This window comes from Crocuta crocuta, unplaced genomic scaffold (genome assembly GCF_008692635.1).
Source record: "Crocuta crocuta isolate KB4526 unplaced genomic scaffold, BGI_CrCroc_1.0 scaffold72, whole genome shotgun sequence".
Lineage (NCBI taxonomy): Eukaryota > Metazoa > Chordata > Mammalia > Carnivora > Hyaenidae > Crocuta > Crocuta crocuta.
The window spans coordinates 106,546-130,969 of NW_027529427.1; the positions used below are offsets into that span (position 1 = coordinate 106,546).

The 24,424-nt window shown below is 37.1% G+C and overlaps 1 protein-coding gene across 1 annotated transcript in view; it reads right to left on the reverse strand.

Moving 5' to 3' along the window:
- Positions 1–17,766, reverse strand: part of LOC144227403 (killer cell lectin-like receptor subfamily F member 1) — a 45,407-nt gene extending 27,641 nt beyond the window's left edge. The window contains 1 exon segment of the mRNA XM_077759008.1: positions 17,730–17,766. Within this exon segment, the coding sequence (XP_077615134.1) occupies positions 17,730–17,766 (37 nt within the window).
- Between the last annotated feature and the right edge of the window lie 6,658 nt (positions 17,767–24,424).

Consider the following 24,424-nt stretch of genomic DNA (forward strand, 5'->3'; position numbering starts at 1 on the left):
TCAAACCTTCATCTTCATCCTCCACAGCTGCAAACACACTGCTCTACAAACCAGATACCTGCTTAAATTAGACTTTTTTCTCCTTATGTAAACAGTGACTTCCAAAATGAAGAAAGACCCTTTAATACTTGTATGTGTCCAGAAAGAGTACACATTATATAATCAAATGCAATGGATGATATAATCTTTGAAAAACTTTACATCATACAAAAATACAAATTATACACAAAAATAGATTAAAACCATATGATTGAGCACTCACAGAAAGTCGAAAAAAGACGGATTTTAGAAAAATGAATTGTGAAGTTCTCTCTTCCTTGTTTTTGCTCACATATCTGAGCCTTTTCTCTTGGTCCATAAATTCTGAAGAGACGGAGCAGGCAGCTCTCTTCTGAGTATTAAAGGCTGTTCTCTCTAAAATGGTTTCTACTATACATGCATTCATTCATTTGTTCAGTGTCAATTTAATATCTAGAATGTCCCATGTCTTGAAAGCACAATAACTTAAGAATAATAACTAATTATTAAGAAGTAAATGCCAAAGGTCAGCAATAGAATTTATACTTAGCTAATCTCTACTCCTTTTTTCAGACATAAAAATTGATAAAACACGTGAAATAAAAAAGAGTCTGTGATTTTTATTTTTGTATTCCCAACATCCATCAGTCCCTGGCCTACTAGCTTGTGTCTAGTTTAGTGTTTGGCTAATGACTGGATGGGAAGGTGGGATTTGGTGATGGTGTTCAGTGGGAGGGAAGGAGGCTGTCTGCAGGAAGAGCGGCATGAGAGGAGGAGGGGGGAGGGAGGAGAGACAGGGAGGAGACAGGATGTTTGCAGGAAGAACAGCCTGTACCTACTCTCCACAGATTTTTTCAGGATCCCATAGGAGCAGATCTAGTTTAAAGCCTCACACAACCACTAGGGGGCACCAAGTAGCAAGCAGAACTGAAGGTCAGCCAGTGAGAAACCTTGTTGGAATGAATACACAGAGCAAGCCTGATAGCAGCGTCGTGTTAGCCATCCCGTTGCGGATCTCACTTACACAGAGACGATCATTCAGAACACAGAATCATCACGTGGTGTGCTCACTCACTGACTCGCGGTTTCTTTGAATTCATCCAATTAATTTTTAAGGCATACAAAAACAATCGATCAACTTATGCTTGCTTAACATTTAATAATTATCTATACTGATCTGTTGGTCATTCCTCTCAGTACCACCACATCGTTCACCAACAGGCTATGCTGGATAATCAATCATTCTTTGAAAATTTAGAGTTTACAGGGCACCTGGGTGGCTCAGTTGGTTAGGCATCAGACTTGGGCTCAGGTCACGGTCTCACGATTGGTAGGTTCGGCTCGCCCCAGGCTCTGTGCTGACAGCTCAGAACCTGGAGCCTGGAGCCTGCTTCAGTTTCTGTCTCCCTCTCTTTTTCTACCCCTCATCTTCTCATGCTCTGTCACTCACAAATTAAAAGGTTAAAAAAATTTTTTTATGTTTATTTATTTTTGAGAGACAGAGAGAGACTGTGAATGACTGGGGAAGGGGCAGAGAGAGAGAGGGAGACGCAGAATCCAAAGCAGGCTTTAGGCTCTGAGCTGTCAGCATGGAGCCCTATGTGGGGCGAGAACCCACAGATGTGAGATCATGACCTGAGCCAAAGTCAGCCACTCAACCGACTGAGCCACCCAGGCGTCCCCCCCCAAATATTTAAATTTAGTTTTTAGGAGGCACCTGGGAAGCTCAGTGGGTTCAGCTTCTAAACTTCCTAATTTTGGCTCAGATCAGTATATCATGGTTTGTGGGTTTAAGTCCACATGGGGTTCCTCACCTGCTTGGAACCTGCTTGGGATTCTCTCTTTCAATCTCTCTCTTTTCCTCCACTGCATGCTCTCTGTCTCTCTGAAAATAAATAAACATTAAAAATAAGTAAACAAACAAACAAATAAATGAAATTTAGTCTTTAGGACTAACTTCCCCAACAATCAAAGTTATTAAAATAAAATAAAGCAATTTAAATTTAGGATTTTTCTGTATTATTAAATACTGCATGAAATATCTGAATATGCATTTCAAGTTATGAAAATAGTACCTAAAAGTAGAAAACATCTATGCTATTGATTCATAATTCCATTAAAGTCAACTTCTCTGAAACCAGTAATGAAATTAGTTTCCTTTTTTCAAATTGATTGCATGAGAAGTATATATGCCACAAATAAACAAATTTCATTGTTTTATAAAGCTATTTCCCTTTCAGAATGCTAAGTAAAAATAACTTACAAAAGTTTAAGTTGAAATACTCTCAGTGCTAACCTGATTCAAACACTCTATGTCACGTACCTTTCAACCGGCCTAGAGATTCTGACAATCCTGTACAACTAATTAATTTTCTTTCTATAAGGGTTAAAAAATAGAACAAATGAGTTATGTGTTAGGTATTTTGCCAAAGTAAGACACGCTAAGATCTGTGTAAACCTTTGTTAAAAAGTAACATTTCAGAAGTTGCATGAAATAAAAATATGTAATTTTAACAATTTTCTGAGAAGTCATTTTCCTAACTGATGTTGACTTCCTGTTTCATATTCTACCAAGAAAACAAAGTGGAACAGTGAAGTTTTAACACAGCTCAAGTTAAATGATGGAGTTAGCATTAGAGCTCATCTCATTAGAGCCAATTACTTTTGCTCAGGATATAATAAGAGTCAAAGACTGATTACTTGCCCTGCCCACTTCCCCACTCCCTGCTTTTTGAAACAGTTACTAACTGTAAACTGAACCATTTAGTTCCACTGGCCTAAAAAGTGTGGTGGGAAATTTTGCCAAAGAAGAAAGAAAATTTATTAGCAGAGGTCTGAAACCAGCCAGTCCAGATCATATTTGAATGTTTTATATTGTTTTGAACTGAGAACAAAGGAGCAGTGAAAAAATAAAACAAATCTAAGTCTAGTTTGAATTTATTCCATATCCTGGAATTAGTCTACTGTTTGTTTGCTTGTTTGTTTTACATAAAAATTAGGTCTAACCCAGTGAATTGAGATATAATCCTGGCAATGGACTAATTATATACATGGAAGTGCTTATTGGAGAAAATTAACAAAAGAAATCTCACCAGTGAGTGTGAAATTTCAAGAGAGGCTTATGACAAGACCAATCTACATAAATCCTCCACTGTCAAATCAGATCACATAGGAAATCACTTATTATAGTTACAAATATGACTAATTTTTTAAAAAGCACCCAAGAAAGTCAATATGAAACAAAGAACTTTTACACAAATTTCACACGGGAAGATTGAGTTTTGGAGGCAGGGCAAGTGCTGGATGTAGTGAAGATGGTGATTTTGATATTAATAGTATTGCTAATACTAGTTCCCTAGCAGCCAAAGGAAGGAGAAAAGGGAAATATCAATTGTGTCAAATTCTTCAGAGCAGTCCGTTAAGAACAAAATTGAGTATTAAATATAGAATATAGCAATAGATTAATAATGACCTTGACGATATCATAAAAATATTTTTTTAATGCTTTTTATTTATTTCTAGGAGAGAGAGAGACAGCGTGAGCAAGGGAGGGTCAGAGAGAGAGGGAGTCACAGACTGAAACAGGCTCCAGGCTCTGAGCTGGCAGTCAGCAAAGAGCCCGACGCGGGGCTCGAACCCACGAACCGCGAGATCATGACCTGAGCGAAAGTCGGACGCTTAACCGACTAAGCCACCCGGGCGCCCCATCATAAAAATAATTTTAAGATTAATCCAAAAGAGTACAGCAGAATGGCCGAGATTCCGCCTCCCCCCTGCCCAAAGAAAGAATATTATGGTGTCTTCAATGATCAGAATTAAATAATAATAATAATAATAGCAACCAGGATAATACTGATGTTTTCATAAACTAAAAAACAATCACCATCTGGGTTTCAGCTGAATTTTAAATTTTTGAACAGTCAGACGGGATGTGAAGACAACATTTTTGGCCTGGTGGATCTTCCTAAAAGCCATGTAAAGGCCAATGAATTCATCCTCACTGTAGCTCAGTGGTCTACATACCACTGCTCCTTAACTCTCCATTAGTCTCCTTTGGTCAAGACATGGAAAGTCTTGAAAATGCAAATTTGACCCATGATAAATGTTTGGTGGTTAACTGACACAAGAGGAATCAATATAATACAAACTGTGAAATATTTTGATCGTTCAGGCTAGACTCTCTCCTAAGGTACTACCAATTTCATCTGACTGGGGTGGGGGTTGGGGGTAAAAGCGGAAGATTTTTCAGCTCAAACTCAAGTTCAAGCTGGGTATATAAATGAACCATTGAAAATGAAGTTTTTGAGAGCTGCCAAGTCATGGTACCTTTCAAAGCAGGGTACAACAAAAAGAATTCATGGTGCCCCAAAGTTATAAGGCTCTGTGTCTTATTTCTTGGCACTGGTATTTGCACACTACCTTGAAAGTGCCCAATTCTTTCCTGGGCACTACTGTAGTACAAATGCAATGCCTAGAAAATATCTGAATTATTCAAGGAAGTCCTTTATGAACAATGTTCCTAGTATGACCACTGCAATCGACTCACTTTGTTGCTTACTCTTCTACACACACATTGATTTAGTCATTAATTCAACAAATAATGTTTGAACACAGATGGTGTGCCTGTCGATGTTCCAGTGGATATAGCAAAGCTGTTAATGCCATGCTGCTTACATATAATGGGGAGAGGTGGCAACAAAAGTTCTTAAAAATACAAAACAACTAGATAGCAATTCAGTTGGTGAGCAGGTGCCTTGAAGAAAAATAGAGCATAAAAAAGTATAAAAATAAGGAATCTCTTTGCAATTCTGCAAGGGCAGGAGAGAAAGATCCCAACTGAAACATTATGGTGACAGGCAAGAGTTTGTGTTAGCTTGAAATGCAGAGACAGCAGGGGAGATGGGTTCTCTATGTATGAAAGAAGAACCCCCAAAACTCATAGATATGTTCAATGTAGAGTTTAAGAAAAAGAAAATAGGAGCAGAGCGCCTGGGTGGCTCAGTCAGTTAAGCATCCAGCTCCTGATTTAGACTTAGATCGTGATCTTTAGGTTCCTGAGGATCTTTAGGATCCTTTAGGTTCCTGAGGTCAAGCCCCTCATCAGGCTATGGGCTGGCAGTGCAGAGCTTGCTTGGTATTCTCTCTCTCCCTCTCTCTCTCTCCCTCACTTACTCCCCCCCCTCAAAATAAATAGCTTTTTTTAAAAAGAAAAAGAAAAGAGACAGAAATGACTCAGTATTTTTTTTGGCTCTGTTACCAGGATGAGATACCATTGAGATATGAAAAACTAGAGAATAATTTGGTATGAAAGACAAAATTTCAAGATCAGTTTTGAACATTTTAAGTTCAGGGTGTCTATTTGACATTGAAGTAGTGAGGGTGACTATACAGTTGAGAGAAGTATGGAATGTAGCAAAGAGATCATGGCTAAAAATATATAGGTTATAAGAATATGGATAATATGAAAGCCAAGGGGCTAGATGGGGTCATCTAAGAAGTTGATGTAGATAGTGTATGAAAGAAGGTGAAAGAGAGAGAAAGAGTTCTGGAAAGGAAACAGAAGGGATGTTCAGTGACTTGGAAAGTTTTATGCAAGCCAAATAGAGAAAATGAGGGAGAGAAAGAGAGAGAGAGAGAGATGGGTGGAGGAGGGAAGGAGAGGCTAGAGGGAGAGGGGTAAGGGACGAAAGCAGAGAAAGAGAATCTACAAGGTCATAACCTGCTGGATTAAACAGATAAGAAAAGAGACTCAGTCATTGGTTTTGCAAGGTGAGGGTCATTGGTAATCCTGACAGAAACAGGATAAGGCAGAATGCTATAAAAGCCTGTTTAGAATTGTATATGCCTTTACAAGGAAACATTTCAACATGGTTTTATACTATACCTCAGCTAAATGGATCTATTCAGGTGCTATTCGGGTATAGTATAAACAGAAAAGTGGATTCAGTTGCAAAGAAATAGCCAAATGATATTAATCAAGTCACACAGCTATGACAGGAGACACTGATTTCACTACTGACGTGATGCACGGATGATCCTGCTGTCCCTAAAATAATTTTACAATCCCAGTCCACTTGAAATTTTTTGCTTCACTGAATTTTAAGGTACATGGGGTTCTATTGTATACTCTTTGTTAATGTTCTCATTCTTTATATTCTTTAAAATTAATTCAGTTATTTGCTTGTATGGCATACATTTTGTATTAGGGTTCTCTTATACTAATAAGAGTTATAGGGCACCTGGGTGACTCAGCTGTTAAGCATCTATCTGACTTTGGCTCAGGTCATGTCATGATCTCACAGTTGGTGAGTTCAAGTCCCACATTGGGTGAGCTTGGGTGAGCATGAGCCCTGCTTTGGGTGAGCCTCTCCTCTCTCTCTCTGTCTCTCTGTCTCTGTCTCTCTCTCTCTCTGCCCCTCGCTCACTTCTATTCTCTCTCTCTCCCTCAAAAAAGAAAAGTTGGGGCTCCTGGGTGGTTCAGTCGGTTAAGCGTCCAACTTTGGCTGGGGTCATGATCTCATGGTTTGTGGGTTCGAGCTCTGTGTCAGGCTCTGTGCTGACGGCTAGCTCAGAGCCTGGAGCCTGCTTCAGATTCTGTATCTCCCTCTCTCTCTGACCCTCACCTGCTCACACTGTCTCTCTCTCTCTCTCTCTCAGAAATAAGTAAAATATTAAAAACATTTTTTTAAAGTTATACACTATGACCTTAATTAAATCATTTTTCTTAAACACAAAATAAAGTTACAAACTTCCAGCACCCCTAAAAAATACCCCTGAAATTTTGTAACTTCTTGTTTCTAAGTAAAGAAGTTAAATTGACTTCCCATAAATTACGTAGCTTTTGTGGTGAAATCAAAAGAAACGTGTAAAGGAAACAGATGTGTAGGCGTTACATCCTTACTTAGCTGCGAATGAATTCTGAATGTTTAATGAAAAGCGAAAGGTAGGCTTTCCTAAAATCTGGCCAGTTGAAAAAATTGTTTCAACATTGAAACCAAGATTGTTAAGTTTATTATGTACAACTAGTTTACGGTGCCGTCTCTTAGCATGGCTTATTATTAGATCTTTCACTTTAACCATATTGTGTAATTATAGCATTTTACAATTATGCTTTTATAGGTAAAGTGATTTATATATGAGGCTTATAATCTAAAATTAGACTGTAGACATCCAGGGAAGGAATCATGGCATTCATCTTTTTCACACACGGTTCTTAATTTTCTGTTTTTATTGAGAAACATAGGACACTAGTGCTTTGCAGTTGAAAGTCTGGACAAATAAAAATACTTCCTTTTTATTCATTAAATTGATATTGGATATGCTCTGTTGTACTTCTGGATACTTAGGTGATCGGCACCCTTATCATTTAAATCAGTCATCTGGTCAATGAAAATAGCCTCAGCTATGATAGTCATGCTGGTAAATTATGTCTTCATATCATCCTCCTTCCTATGTCTTTGTAAAAATCACTGGCTCACATAGTATAGTCTTAAGACATTGTACGCCAGAGTATAACATCCCCTGATTAGTGATTACTTAAAAATGGGCAAATGAAACAGACACATGAAACGATGCTCAGCATCCCTCCTCATCAGGGAAATACAAATCAAAACCACACTGAGATACCACCTCACGCCAGTCAGAGTGGCTAAAATGAGCAAATCAGAGAACTCTAGATGCTGGCGAGGATGTGGAGAAATGGGCACCCTCCTACACTGTTGGTGGGAATGTNACTCTTGTTTCTGGGGAGATTTTTTTTTAATTTTTTTTTTAATGTTTTATTTATTTCTAGGAGAGAGAGAGAGAGAGCGTGAGCAGGGGAGGGTCAGAGAGAGAGGGAGTCACAGACTGAAACAGGCTCCAGGCTCTGAGCTGGCAGTCAGCACAGAGCCCGACGCAGGGCTCGAACCCACGAACCGCGAGATCATGACCTAAGCGAAAGTCGGACGCTTAACTGACTAAGCCACCCAGGCGCCCCTCTGGGGAGATGTTTGATTACTGATTCAATTTCCTTACTGGTTATGGATCTGTTCAAATTTTCTATTACTTCCTGTTTCAATTTTGATACTTTGTATGTTTCTAGGAATTCGTACATTTCTTCCAGATTGTCCAATTCATTGGCATATCATTGCTCATATTGTTATTGTTTGTATTTCTGCAGTGTTGGTTGTGAACTCTGCTCTTTCATTTGTGATTTTATTTGGGTCTTTTCCTTTTCCTTTTTGATCAGTCTGGCTAGGGGTTTATCAATTTTATTAATTATTTCAAAGAACAATTTCCTGGTTTCATTGATCTGTTCTACTGTTTTTTGATTTCTGTATCACTGATGTCTTCTCTAATCTTTATCATTTGCCTTCTTCTGCTGGTTTTGAGCTTTATTTGCTGTTCTTTTTCCAGATCTTTTAGGTATAAAGTTAGGTTGTGTGTTTGAGATCTTACTTCCTTCTTTAGGAAGGCCTGGATTGCTATATACTTCCCTCTTCTGACTGCCTTTGCAGCATCAGAGGCTTCGGGCTATGGTGTTTTCATTTTTATTGGCTTCCACGTACTTTTAAATTTCCTCTCTAACTTCTTGGTTTACTAAGAATATTCATTCTTTAGTAGGATGTTCTTTAATATCCACGCAGTCCTGGTCTTTCCAAATTTTTTCTTGTGGTTAATCTTGAGTATCATGCTCTTGTGGTCTGAAAATATGCAAGGTATGATCTCGACCTTTTTATACTTGTTGAGGGCTGATTTGTGACCAGTGTGTGAAATGTTCTGGAGAATATTCTATGTGCACTGGGGAAGAATGCATAGTCTGCTGATTTAGGAAGAAATGTTCTGAATATATCTGTTAAGTCCATCTGGTTCAGTGTGTCATTCAAAGTCAGTGTTTCCTTGTTGATTTTCTGCTTAGATGGTCTGTCCTTTGCTGCAAGGGGGATGTTGAAGTCCCCTAGTATGATGATGACATTATTATTAATGAGTTTCTTTATGTTTGTGATTAGTTGATTTACATATTTGTGTGTTCTACCTTGGGGGCATAAATATTTATAATTGTTAGAACTTCTTGGTGGATAGATGCCTTAATTATGATATAATTCCCTTCTTCATCTCTTGCTACAGTCTTTGTTTGAAAACCTAGCTAGTCTGAGATAACATATGGTTACTCCAATTTTCTTTTGATGACCACTAGCATAATAGATGTTCTTCTGTCCCCTTACTTTCAATATTCAGGTGTCTTTAGGTCTAAAGTGAGTCTCTTATAAGCAGCATATAGATGGGTCCTGTTTTCTTATACATTCTGATACCTTATCTCTTTGGATTGAAGCATTTAGTCCATGTACGTTTAGAGTCAGTACTGAAAGATATGAATTTAGTAAGATAGGCCCTTATCTTGATCAGACTCCTCTGTGTTGGGCTAGAAGCATATATGCAAATGTCTATTGAAGTACCTTGTTGAATCTTAATTTTCCACTCTATTTAAGAAATACTCGCCTGTCAATCAAAACATGAGGATGATTCCTGACTCCCTCTGTACCTTCTCTCCTTAAGTGCTCTCATCCAATCAGACTACTTTTACCAATCATGTCTTTCATTCCATGAGATTTTTTCATCTCTACTGCCACCACACTTGTCTTGAATACAGTCATCTCTCTGTGGCAACAGCTCACTGTAGCCACCTGTATTAATCAGCCAGAGTGATACTTCTAAAAATGAATATCTAATCTCAGTTAGTCCCCAGTTTATAGCACATTAGAAAGTTCCCACAAGGTTAGAATAATTGTAGATTATTTAGCAGTGTTTATTTGGTCCTTTGTTTCTTGCTTCACTCTCGAGTCCCACTTTAATCCTGCTTCCTGAAGTCAATTAAGTGTCCAATCTCAACTCAGGTCATGATCTCATGGTATGTGGGTTTGAGCCCCACATGGGGCTCTGTGCTGACAGTGTGGAGCGTGCTTGCAATTCTCTCTCCCTCCCTCTCTTTGCTCCTCCCCACCAGCACTCCCTTTTTCTCAAAAATAAATAAATAAACTTAAAAATTAATAATAACAAAATGCTTTTTTCCTCCTGCCTTATTCACCTGGAAACCTACTCACTTTTTTACTTCTCAGATTAATGTTAATTTTTTCATAGAGCTACACTGATACTAATGCACATTCCCCAATATATGCTTCTATAGATTTAAAAAAATTTTTCCTATCAAAGTACTGAGTATATTTCGTTATAATTACTTGCTTAATTTGTCTGACTAGACATCAGCAGGCAGGGTGGCACTAAGACCTAGGAAAGCAATCCCTTCACAAAACTGACAAGACCATTAACCAAATTTGTCAATACCACCTTTTTCAAGATGCTGGACTTTAACCAAAGAGTTGCAAAAATCTAAAAGAATGTCTTCAAGGAACTAGATGAATCTCATAAAGAACAATGATATTGGCGGAGTTTGGATTTGCTTTTTCCCATCCTTTTCTTCTCAGCTTCACAGTAATCTTGAAAACCAACAGTCTCGCAACTACAGTAGCTGTCGAAAATAGAATTTGGAAGTCCTCCAAAGAAAACTCTCAGAACTGTCTGGCACTTTTCTGGAAATTCCTGCCTGAAGGGCTTGTCTTTATTTGACGTGCAATCTTCAAACAGAGCTTGCTCAGTGCAAACAGATATTCTCCAGGGACATATGTCAAAAGCCATTGACCCCAGTTGCTGAACATCATTGCCGCTGGAGGTGGCAGTAACAGTTGGGGCAAAGGAAAGATTGACAGAAAGTTATGAGTGACATTTGGAGGATAGAGGAGCTTTGAAAAGGTCAAACATATTGCTAGAAATGTAGAATGCTATACACGTTGGCAGGGTTGAGAAGACAGCTGAAAGACCTGAAAAGATTCTAAATTCTTCCATCTGACTGAACTTGAGTGTGTGAAAGCAGAGATTAAGGGCAAATATTTTAGATCGGATGTTTTAAATATTTTCAAAGGACTAAAGCAAACATATTTAAAGAAATAATAGAATGTATGAGAATGATGATTAGCTGGTTTTTCCTTAGAAAACATGTAGGCCAGGGGCTCCTGGGTGGCTCAGTCAGTTAAGGGTCCGACTTTAGCTCAGGTCATGATCTCACATTTTGTGGGTTCTAGCACTGCATCAGGCTCTGTGCTGACAGCTCAGAGCCGGAAGCCTGCTTTTGATTCTGTGTCTCCCTCTCTCTCTGCCCCTCCCTGGTTCAAGCTATCTCTCAATCTCTCTCTCTCTCTCTCTCAAAAATGAATAACCTTAAATTTTTTTAAAAAAAGAAAAGAAAACATATAGTCCAGAAAAACAGTGAGTGACATACTCAAATTCCAAAATGCTAAAAGAAATCAACTAAGAATTCTATATTCATAAAAAATATATTTAAAAAATAAAGGAGAGGAGGAAGACATTACAAGATAAATAGAAACTAAGAGAATTAGTTACTATCAGACTTGACATACAAGAATGCTGAAGATAGTCCTTCTGGCTAAAATGAAATCCACTAGAAAGTAACTTGAATTCACATGAAAAAATTAAGACCATTGGTAAAGGTAACTATATATAGATAAATATAAAAGGCAGCATATAAATATATCTTTATGACAATATTTATTTATATATTATGATAAATTTTCTCTTATCTTATTTAAAAGATAGTTGTACAAAACAATAATATAAGTTTGTATGTATGTATAATTTATATATTTGTACAGATGTTTAATGCATAGAGATGTCACTTGTATGATAGCAATAGTACAAAGGGAGAAGAGAGGACAGAGCTATGTAAGAGCAAAGTTTTTGGATACTATTGAAAATAAGTTTTGTTAACTGGAACTGGAATGTTCCTAATCTCCAGGGCAACCACTAAGAAAATAACTAAAAATATACAGTAAAGTGAATCAAAATAATTAAATTTCACACTAGAAAATATTTATTTAACACAAAAGAAGATAGTAATGGAGCAATACCATACGATCTGAGACATATAGAAAACAAATAGCAAAATAACAGACTTAGACCCTAGCAAACCGGTTATTACATTAAATGTAAGTGGATTAATTAATAGTACTATACTGTATATTTGCAAGTTGCTAAGAGAGTGAATCTTAAATCTTCTCATCACAAGAAAGTAGTAATTGTGTGGTGGTGATAAATATTAACTAGACATATAGTTGTGATCATTTTGCAATATTTATAAATATCAAATCATGATATATTCCTGACGCTAATATAATACTGTATGTCAATTATGTTTCATTAAAAACATCAAATCAGTGATAAAAATTGGAGATTTCATTGCCTCTATTTCTGCAATAAATAAAGCTAAACAGAATAACAAGCAGACAATTGAAGATTTAAACAACACTATATGCCAGTTAGACTTAACAAACATCCATAGAACATTTCATTTAATGACAAGAATTCTTTTCAAGGGGACATATTCTCCATATTGACCTTATGTTAGGTCAAAACACATTAAGGCAAGCCTTAAATGATTTAAAATGACTAGAATCACATAAAGTATGTTCTCTGACCATAATGGAATGAAATTAGGAATTAATAACAAAAGGAAATTTGGAAAATTCAGAAATATATATAAACTAAAGAGCACACTCCTAAATAATAATGGGTCAAAGAAGAAATCCCATGATGAATTAGAAAATACTATGATATGTACAAAAATAAACGTATAACATGCCAAAACAAAAAAAAACCTTATAAGATGCAGTAAAAGAATTTCCTAGAGGAAAATGTATTGGCAAAAATGCCTATAATTTTAAAAAGGAAATCCAATCAATAGCCCAGACTTCTACCTTAAGAAACTAGAAATAAAAGAGCAAACTAAACCTAAAACAAGAAGAAGCAAGGGAATAATAAAATTTGAGAGAAACATAGAGAGTAGAAAAGCAATATAGAAAATCAATAATACCACAGATTTTATTGCTTTTTTTTCATTTTTTGGATTTTGGATTTTGGTTTTGGGGTTTTGTTTTTTTTTTTGTTTGTTTTTTTTTTTTGTAATTAGGAAAATGCTAGAATGACCAAGAGAAAAGAAAAAAGACTAAATTACTAATGGTCTGGCCTACTTGCTAGACTGCACATTTCTTTCTTTCTTTTCTTTTTTTTTCTTTTTTTTTGATTTTTTTATTTATGTTTGAGAGTCAGAGAGAGACAACGCGAGCAGGGGAGGGTCAGAGAGAGAGGCAGACACAGAATCTGAAGCAGGCTCCAGGCTATGAGCTAGCTGTCAGCACAGAGCCTGATGCAGGTCTCAAACCCACGGACCGTGAGATCATGACCTGAGCCGAAGTCGGACGCTTAACCAACTGAGCCACCCAGGCGCCCCAAGACTGCACATTTCTTAAAAGCACAGATATTATGGTTGTTTTTTTCAGCTCTGTGTCTCTATTACCTATTTGAGTGTTTGGCACAAAGTAGCTCTCTGTTAAATATTTGTTAAATAAGTGAATGAATAAATAAATGAGTGGAATAAAACTGCTTCCCAAAGTTCATATGTTATGAGCAGTCAATCTTCAAATTGGATCCATTTATGATTTCCAACCCAGGATTCTATCAGATGTATCACAAGATAAGCCTCTTCCTTTCAAGCTTTTATAACTGATGTGCATCAGATCATTTTGTTCCCTTTTTATCTGATCTTGCTACTCCCCACCCACTTCTTTTAATTCTATATCACAGAAAACCTCTATGGTGTTGGACAATAGCACTTAAAAATTTTTTTTCAGGTTGCCTGATGTGGTTTTCAATTTCCTGTTAGGAGGCTGAGATAGATGTAAGCGAGGGACATACAGTTCCAGAACTTGAATCTGAAGATCAGTAGCATAGATTTCTTTTTAGCAAATCTTTCTCAACCGTTGTTGCAGATCATAATCTGCATTCCATGTGGCCAAGGTGTTTCCAGGATCAGGAATACAAACATTTAACTGAGAAGATGAATCCCAATGGGTCTTAATAGTCATGGTGACATCAATTCTTTTCCAGCAATTGGATTATGAAAGACCAGTGAGGTGTGAAAGCTAACATTTGTTGTGTGCCAACTTTCAACCATGCACTATTATAAGTGATTTACATGTAGTAACTCATTAAACTATTGCAACTACCTTATATGATAGTTACAATTCTTTCCATTTTAAGTAGTATACATGAGGGACAACTAGAATAATTTGAATTTAATGATCCCAGATTTGACAACCTCTGATAAAGAGGAATTGGGCAGATTATCTAAATAAACTTTCTCAGACATATTGAGTCTAGTCTAGAACTTTGAAATGACTAAAGATTCTGGAACCTGTGTAAATAACCCAAGGGGGAAGTATGCTAATAACTAGAATGTGAGGTGTCTCCAGTCAGGAAGAAGAGTGGGAAGCAGCATGATGTGGAAAAGGAGGTTATTTTTAAAGGATATGGTAATGATAATAACCTGAAGGCTATGAGAATTTAAGCAGATAGGACAACAGAAATGCTTATAAGTTCTAGTAAACTCTCACTGACTGACCACTCACACTTTCCCAGCAGCATTAAGCAAAAGATCACATATTATAGAATATATATTCCTCTTCTTCACTGGTTGCCTTTATGTTTGTACGTGAGTCTTGAAACAGATACATCCATTTTTTAACCATTAGTGAAAATAATTCCAGCTAATCCACAAAAATATCAAAATAGATAGACTGCTCTTGATCCTTGAACTACTTGAAATTATCATCTCTGAATCTACCACCAGATAATGTCTAAGCCATCTTGAGTCAAATTACCTATTATGTACATCCACATGATTGTATTTTATAGATACTTTACCTCTGACTATCTTGTTTCCAGAGACACTGATTCCTACTTGTTTTAGTCAATGGACACATAGTTGTTTCTTGTAACTAAAGTCATCTTTGTCTTTCTTGGAATGTAAGTTCAGAGATACTAAAGATGAAGAGTAAATGAACACAAAACATCCTAAAGAGGAATCTCACTGTCTAAGAAGTAATAGGTTGAATATTTAGACTGAATACATTTTTTTGCTTCCATTATGTTAGTATCACCCAGTGCATCCCCCACATGCACAGGCTCATTAAATTGTATGAACTGCACTAAATTAAAAAAAAAAAAAAGAAAGCCTAAGGATCTATTAGATCCTTAATTAGTAGTAATTAGTAGTAATTAGTAGCAGCCATACTGGGGACATAAATCACAACTTGGAGAAAATACTAACATGAAGATGAGCATCTCAATGTTCTTATGGTTTTGTCTCTGAACACCGAGCAGAGTGTCTAGTATGGGTGATAATCCTAATAGAAATTATACAATTTTTCTGATTAGAGAATCTAGGGAAAGTGTGTTAGTTTGGCTCCTCCGAGAAGCAAATTCTAAGAGAAAATTAGACATGTAATAGGTTTGTTAAGGAAAATGCAGTTAAGAACAAAATGGAAAGATCCAGGGAAAGATACTAGAGTCATTATATTCTACCATGTAAAGAAAAGAAGGAAGGAAAGTTGACCGGAAAAAGCTGAAGACTATAGTACAGTTCAAAACAAAAACAAAAACAGAAACAAAAACATAAGTCAAGGCTGACCAGAATTTCTCAAGGCAAAGCTGTCTATCAGAGAAATTCCACATCTCCTGTGCACAGACGTCTTTCAGTATCTCTCTAAACTCATTCATTGGCTGAGAGAGACCTGTGAGAAGTGTGGCTTTTGTATAAATGTGATGATAGATTTCAGAGGGGGAAAGTATGATGTCACCAAATGACTACAGATGAAGATTTGAAAGGCTCATATCTGGGGTGCCTGGGTGGCTCAGTCGGTTAAGCGTCGGACTTCAGCTCAGGTCATGATCTCACGGTTCATGGGTTCGGGTCCTGCATTGGGCTCTGTGCTGACAGTTGGCTCAGAGCCTGGAACCTGTTTTCTGTTGGATTCTGTGTCTCCCTCTCTCTCCTACCCTTCCCTGCTCACACTGTCTCTATCTCTCTCTCAAAAATAAATAAAACATTAAAAATATTTTTTGAAAGGCTCATTTATATGATTTCCCTGAAAGGAATCAAAGCAACTATAGCAATGAGAGAGAGAGAGGAGAGAGTACCAGAAAAGAGAAAATCAGAAAATGCTTTTCATAAACTGTATAAACATCATAAAATATCCAGGTTGGTCCTTGAAATTGGTATGTGCAGGACATGTTTCCATACTTTAAGTGTGAAGGATCTTAATAACATAGACAATTCAATAATCTTCAAAAATGATGTCAACATTCCCTCTACCTATAATTGATAGAAAACCTAGTCAAAACATCAATAAAACATTGAAGATTAGAACAAAACTATCAGTCACCTTGATCTAATTGATCATTATAGTACCATGCAGCTAACAATTTCAGAACACTCATTATTTATTTATTTAAATGTTGATTCATTTTTGAGAGAGAGACACACACACACAGAGTGTGAGTGGGGGAGGGGCAGAGAGAGCAGGAGACACAGAATCTGAAGCAGGCTCCAGGCTCTAGCTGTTGGCACAGACCCCTACGCAGGGCTTGAATTCTTGAGAGGATGAGATCATGACCTGAGCTGAAGTTGGGCACTCAATCTACTGAGAAACCCAAGCACCCCAGAACACTCATTATTTTTAAATGCACATGGCACATTCACCAAGCTATCCCATAGGCTGGGCAAAAACAAGTCACAGTATCTTCCCTGCAACATGAAAAACCCATATTTGCAAATTTTAAAACTTTCTTCTAGATAATAGGTTGTCATAAAATAACAAAAAAATATTTTTCATTACAATTGGGGGATGATTTAAGGCAATTTTTATGTATATATGTATGTATGTATGTATTTTTAAATTTAAAGCAATTTTTAGAGGTGAGGCCACTGAGTGGCTCGGTTGGTTAAGGGTTATGATCGCATGGTTTGTGAATTCAAACCCCATGTCAGGCTTTGTGCAGGAGGTGCGGAGACTGCTTGTAATTCTCTCAGTCGTCCTCTCTCTCCACCCCTCCCCTTCTCGCACTCTCTCTTAAAATAGATAAATAAACTCTAAAAATTAAAAAAAATTAAAAAGCAATTTTTAGAGGCAACTTTCTAACTTTAAATCAATCATCCACAAATCGTTTTGTATAAAAAGCCAGATAGTAAACATTTTAAGTTTTGCAGGACACATAATCTTTGTCACAAAAATTCAGATTTGCCTTTCTAGCTCAAAAGCAGCTGTAGGTAATACGTAAAACGAGGGCATAAAAGTATTTCAAGAAAATTTCATTTATTAAATGGGTATCGGATGGAATTTGGCCCATAGGCCACCGTTTGCCAATCTCTACTTTGCGCATGATTATAAAGCAATAAAATAGTTCTATAATCAATTACCTAAAGTATTACCTTAATGAGCTAAAGAAATAAAAGCAATTGGCTTCTGAGGTTTTCTCAGAAATGTGACACCAGATTGTTGTTAAACAGATTCATCCCTAGCACTGCTCCATCTTTATTCGGCTGGTGATTTTCTGCAAAATTTTGCCCTGTTTCCACATTTTACACACCTCCCTAATCTCATTTGAAGTGAGAGTTCTTTTGCCTCTTTCTTCTCCTCGGTACGGATGAGATGAATATGTAGACTTCTTACAAAATCTTGCAATTTTGGCCACTCATATACCTCCTTCATAATTCTCACTGATTTCCTTTTTAGCCTACACTGTAATCATCTCCTTCTTCTTACCGCCTTTCTTTTCAACCGTTTTCTGCATGGTCGCCATTGTATACACTCACACGGATGTTGACGACAGTACAGTTTTAATAAACTCTTGTCATATACTGTATTTGATGTAACTGGAAATAAGGCAACAGAGGAAAAGGTCTATATCTGCAGGCAGCTTGATGTAGAATGAAGGAAAGCATTCCTAAGCTTATTCTTGTATGGAAAAACAAAGGGCTGTCCCTAGGTGCTTTGAAGTGACAAAAAATACACTAGTCCCAGTTGTGGGCACCTTCCAATGTTCTGAAAAGTCATTGATTTCTGCCAAACACCACAGTCTGAGACTGAGCATCTGAGCATGGAAAGGATCACCCACAATTCTGCAGTGAGAGAGAGAGAGAGAGGAAAAGAGAGAGGGAGAGGGAGAAGAACCATTGGCTCAATTGTGATCATATGACATTCGGCACCACATACTACTCATATTGCAAGATATCGCTTGTTTATCAAGCTAAAATTTATTAGAAATGTTTGCTCATCTTGCAGAACACTCACAGAATAGGTTACTCACAATACAAGGTTTTACTGTATTTGTAAGTACGTTTGGAAAAAATAATCTAATAAGTTTGGACAGAAGACACAGACATTTATGGGATGCCTGGGGGGCTCAGTCGGTTAAGTGTCCGACCGTGGCTCAGGTCATGGTCTCATGGTTCATGGGTTTGAGCCCTGCATTGGGCTCTGTGCTGATAGCTCAGCTCAGAGCCTAGAGCTTGATTCGGATTCTGTGTCTCCCTCTCTCTCTGCCCCTCCCCTGCTAATAGTCTCTCTCTGCTCTCAAAAAATGAATAAAAATGTTTAAAAAAATTTTTAAATGACACAGTCATTTAATTGCAGAAGACATACAGGTGACAACTAAGCACTTGAAAAGATGTTCAACATCATTAGCCATTAGGGAAATACAAGTTAAAATCACAATGAGATGTCATTGCATACCTATCAATATGGCTAATCGAAACATAAATGCAGTGTTAATTGGAATATAAAATGGTACAGCCACCCTAAAAGAGTTGGAGAAGTTTTTAATAAGCCAACATGCAACTACCAAACCATCCATTAATTGCATCTCTGGACACTTATTCCAGAGTAATGAAAACTTAACTTCATCCAAGAATGTATACGCAAATGTTCATAGCAATGATTTTATTCATAAGAGCCCCCAAACTGACAACACACCAGATGTCTTTCAAAAAGCGAATGGTTCATCTGTGGTACATACCATGAAATACTATTTAGCAATAAAGAAGAAATAATTGATGGTTGCAACTACTTGGATCAATTCACAGAGAATTATGTTGAGTGGGAAAAAAAAGCCAGTCCCCAAATGTTACACACCGTATGATTTTATTCATGTAACATTCTTAGAGTGACTAAGACATAGACATGAAGAACAAGTTAGTGGTTGCCAAGGCTTATGGATGGGGCAAGAGCAGATAGAAATAAGGGAGAGGCAGGGGGGAAATGCATTTGCCTCTAAAAGGACAATAAAAAAAAAAAAACCCAACCAATTATAAGGTGACGGATTTGTTCTGTATCTTAACTACATTGGTGTCAATATCCTGGTTGCGATATTATATTATAGTTTTGCAAAATGTCATTGGTATGAATTGTTAAACCTTACGACTGTGTTTGAATCTAAAATTATCTGAAAACTTTAAACAACCAATTAAAAATGTTTGACTCTTCAATTTTGAATCTGTTTATTTTTATACATATTTATTTATCCTTACTGCATTACTATATCATGTCTCATTTCTGATTTCACAGGAAAGCTTCTCAATTATTTTATCCTTTAATATGATATATTTATAAATATTCTTCTCAAATCTATAAATTAAGGAAGTTCATATAATTCATAGTATATTATAGGTGTCAATCACAAATTTATGGTTAAATTTTCTTTTGAAATATATATTTTAATGTTTATTATTAAGAGAGAGAGAGAGGCAGCATAAGCAGGGGAGGGGCAGAGAGAGAGGGAGGCACAGAATATGAAGCAGGCTCCAAGCTCTGAGCTGTCAGCACAGAGCCTTACATGGGGTTCAAACTCACGTACCACGAGATCATGACCTGAGCCAAAGTTGGACACTTAACTGACTGAGCCACCCAGGCGCCCCAGGGTTAAATTTTTCAAATATGTTACTTTTTGAGTAAGGTGTTTTTCCTTTTAATTTGTTAATGACGTAAATTTAGTTGATTGATTTTTGAATGAAAAACTAGCATTGTTTTCCCAGAATAAAACCAATAATATTGTGGTATATTATTTTTTACGTATCTTGAGTTCAGTTTCCTAAAGTTATTTTTTAAAATTATTCATCTATCTTCATGAGTAAGACTGACTGGCCAGGTTTTGATTACACTGTTTTCCTGATAAGATCTTTTTTATCTTCTTTGGAAGAATTTGTAATTTCTTATTTCTTTCATATATGTTTGGTAAATTGGAACACAAAATTATCTGGGCATGGAGTTTTTGTTGGTTTTGTTTTCATGATTTATTTCTTTCCCAAAAGAATGTATTTTTTTATGGGTTCAATGTATTTAAAAGTTACAGAAGTCTGCCATATTTTAAAAATATTTTCTTGTTCTGGGGCGCCTGGGTGGCTTAGTCGGTTAAGCGTCCGACTTTCACTTAGGTCATGATCTCGCGTTTCTTGGGTTCGATCCCCGCATCGGGCTCTGTGCTGACTGCCAGCTCAGAGGCTGGAGCCTGTTTCAGAGTCTGTGACTCCCTCTCTCTCTGACCCTCCCCTGCTCACGCTGTCTCTCTCTGTCTCTCCTAGAAATAAATAAAACATTAAAAATTTTTTAAAAATATTTTCTTGTTCCAAGTTTGGAAGAGGTGTTTGTCTGAGATGTGCCCATTTTACTTAAATTGTCAAGTATGGTAGCCTTAAATTATTCATAATAAGCTATTATGATTTTTCATGTCTGCCTTGACTTCTCCTACTTTTGACAAATTCTCCATTTTCCTTTCCTAAGGTCTTGCCTCAGTAAAGACCAATCCAATTCATCAGAAATATTTCAAATTTTTAAAAATTTTACTTTATATGTAGAGAGAGAGCACACATGGGGGAGAGGAGCAGGAGTGAGAGAATGAAAGAAAGAGAGAGAGAATCTTAAGCAGACTCCACTCTCAGCATAGAACCCAACACAGGGCACGATCCCACAACCCTGGGATCTTGATCTGAGCAGAAATCAAGAGTTGGATGCTCAGTGGACTGAGTCATCCATGTGCCTCAGAAATATTTTAATGCATTTATACTTCAAACTGATTGAGTAGAAGAATGATAACAGTCCCTGAAAAGGTCTTCTACTTGGAGACTTTTCTCTCAGTATGTAAGTACGTGCAAATATATCCATAGGAGGTAAGATAAGCAGTTCTGCTCAAATTCATTATGCATCTATCAAGATTCAAACACAAATAGATACATTTTAAATCATTCAGTGACTCGGGCCCTGGTGTGCCTAAAATTTCTGTATGTTACATTTGGTATTTCCACACCATTGTCTTTGAGAATATTCCCCCAAAATGTGTTCTACATGTAAGAAGCCTGGGATTAATTTCTGTCAAGTACTGAGGTATGGTTAAGCGCTATATCTCATCTTTGTTATAGTTCTTTTATGTCTTTTCCTTTCAAAAATTGTCAGATTTGTCACAGTCCAAGTGTATCGTACACATGAACTCTGTATTTTACCTTCACTATCTCAAGTCAGGGAGAAGAAAACATAACAGCTCATACTTTCCAAACCAACTCATTTCTGGTTTTTAGGAGTTATTCCACCAGAGAAGATAGGTAGAAAGTTCAAAGAGTAAATTCAAAGAGAGGAGAAGGTTGGAAAGTGTTGAGAACGGGAAATTCCCCCACTTACTCATGGTTACCTGCCCTGACTCTTTAGAAGAGGCCATCAGAAAGCACACATACATCTGTGATTTAAAAATAAATGTTACCGATTTGCATAATTTATACTAATTTGAGACCAGACAGTAAAAACTGAAGTTTTTGATTCCTGAGAAGATTAAAAGCCATTCAGAAACCTATTTCACCCATTGAAAGAAAAAAAAAGTTTCATAAAAGAAGGAGAAGGAGAAGGAGAAGGAGAAGAAGAAGAAGAAGAAGAAGAAGAAGAAGAAGAAGAAGAGCACTTTGTCTCCGGAAATTGTCTTCGGTCGGAAGTTTGCGGTCCCTGCGCACATGTGCTACTAAAAGCATCGCACTGAGCTGCTGTCTGATAAGGACTGTATATCCTGTCTTCTCTGCATCACTTTGCGTCTAGCTCACATTACTTCATTTCCTTTTGGGGACCTTGCCCCGGATTCCGGATTCTTCATATAAGGTCAAACATGATAGAGACTGTTGCACGGACTCCTGGTGTCCTGAGTGGCTTCTCCCTCAGGCCCTCCTTTCTCTGAGCCTCAGTCTATGACAAAATCTGTCTTTGGTGTATTATGTATGAAATAAGACAAACAACACCTCTGAGAGTTGAAAGCTATATATACACTGTTATGTGTATTTTACAAGGAGACTGAAAAAAGGTTAGTTGTGCTAGTTTGGTTTCTTTAGTCTCCTGTGTGTGTTTCTTTGCTTTCGAGAATTCAATCCATCAGGGCTGACCACACAGGAAGCTTGCTTCCTTATTTAGGTGAATAAGGGGTAACTGAAAAACCTGACCCCAAAACCTCTCCCACACTGCATCCTGGCCCTCTACACTTTGCTTTGCCCTATTTCCTGCGATGCCACATATAGAGATGTTTTTCTTTGATTTAACAAATACCGATTCGCAATATGAGCATATAATGTATTGTGTATAGTAAGATACTTTTGCAAGTGAAATGACAGGCCTTTTTTAATGTTTATTTATTTTGAGAAAGAAAGAGTGGGGGAGGGGCAGAGACAGAGGGAGAGAGATTATCCCAAGTAGGCTCCTCACTGGCAGCACAGAGCCTGATGGGGGACTCCATCCCGTGAACCATGAGATCATGACCTGAGAGTCAAACGTTCACCCAGCTGTGCCGCCCAGGCACCCTGAGGTAGCACACATTGAATAATTGCATCAGGACAAGTGTGAACCAGAACTTCAAGGCAAGCCCTATTCATTGTTCTTTCACTCTTTTCCCTAAACTTAGGTTGACTGTTTTCTCAAATCTAAAGCAGGTTTCTTACACTCAAAGAAAACAATGACTGTGGAAGCAGAGGAAGATTAGTGGCAACATATTAATTTTGTAGTGAAGTTCAGGTTTTGTAAAGGACTTGAAGAGCAGGAGGTCCAGTAAATACCTAAATGGCCCACTGACGGCGTATGTTCTCAGTAACTGGGCTAGTTTTTAATGTTGGTGGGGGCTGCCTATGGCCACCTACAAGTAAGTGCTGAATTCAACAGACTGCTTTGGCTGCTCCCCTAAAGACAGAGGAAAAATGATTTCAGAATAAAGTAACACAGGTTTTGTCAATGTTATAATGTTTACAGATAATTTTTCTTCCTTTTTAAGTTTATTTATTTATTTATTTTTGAGTGGGAGAGAGAGAGAAAGAGAGAGAGAGAATGTGCATAAGAGGGACAGAGGGAAAGGAAGAGAGAAAATCTTAAGCAGGGTCCACGCTGTCAGTGCAGATTCAGATGTGGGGCTCCAGCTCACGAACCATGAGATCATGATCAGAGCTGAAATCTAGAGTTGGATGCTTAACCAACTGAGCCAGTTATTATTATTATTTTATTATTATTGTTTTCTTAAAATAAGATCTCTGGTTATCATTTTTTCTGTGTCTAATGGCCTATTTATAATCTATTACATACATATAACATTTATAATAGATGTTACATATATATGCATGTGTTTATAAATATACACATATAATATCCATTCACTTGATTACAGCGGAAGAAGCAAGGAACTTTGAGCACAGGGACAAGCATCTTCGTGTTATGCGCTCTCTCCGCTCTCTGAGGTGGAAGTAAGAGACGGCTACTTTCTCTCTCTGTATATTACATCCTATCAGCAAGAATGCTGTGACTTCCCAGTTTTTATCTCTTACATCAAATGAAAAACTTTTCCTTTTTGTGACTTCTATCAAACTGATTCCTTTAAAATAAAAAAAGGAGGGGGGCCTGGGTGGCTCAGTCGGTTAAACGTCCAACTTTGGCTCAGGTCATGATCTCACAGTTTGTGGGTTCGAGCCCCATATCAGTCTCTATGCTGACAGCTCAGAGCCTGGAAACTGCTTCGGATTCTGTGTCTCCCTCTCTCTGCCCCTCCTCCGCTCATGCTCTGTCTCTCTCTGTCTCAAAAATAAATAAAAAACATTAAATTTTTTTTAAAAAACCAAAAAATAACCCCAAACTGATTCTTTCATACACCAATGTCTAATATATCCCAAATAACATATGAGAACACTAATTTTTTTAGTTTATAATTTTTTTCCTCACAAAACCTTATAAGTTGGATGTTAATATTTTATTTTATTTATTTATTTATTTTTTTTTTAAATCTACTTTATTTTCAGAGCAGTTTTAGGNTGTGTACGTTCCCAAAGCACCACAGTTAACAAATCTTGAGCCGATATTCACATACATTGTCATGTGTCTTCCCAATAAATATTTTGAACTCCTTCTATGTTCTAGGTGCTGTTATATACTAGAGATTTATTGTTGAATAAGTCAGCCAT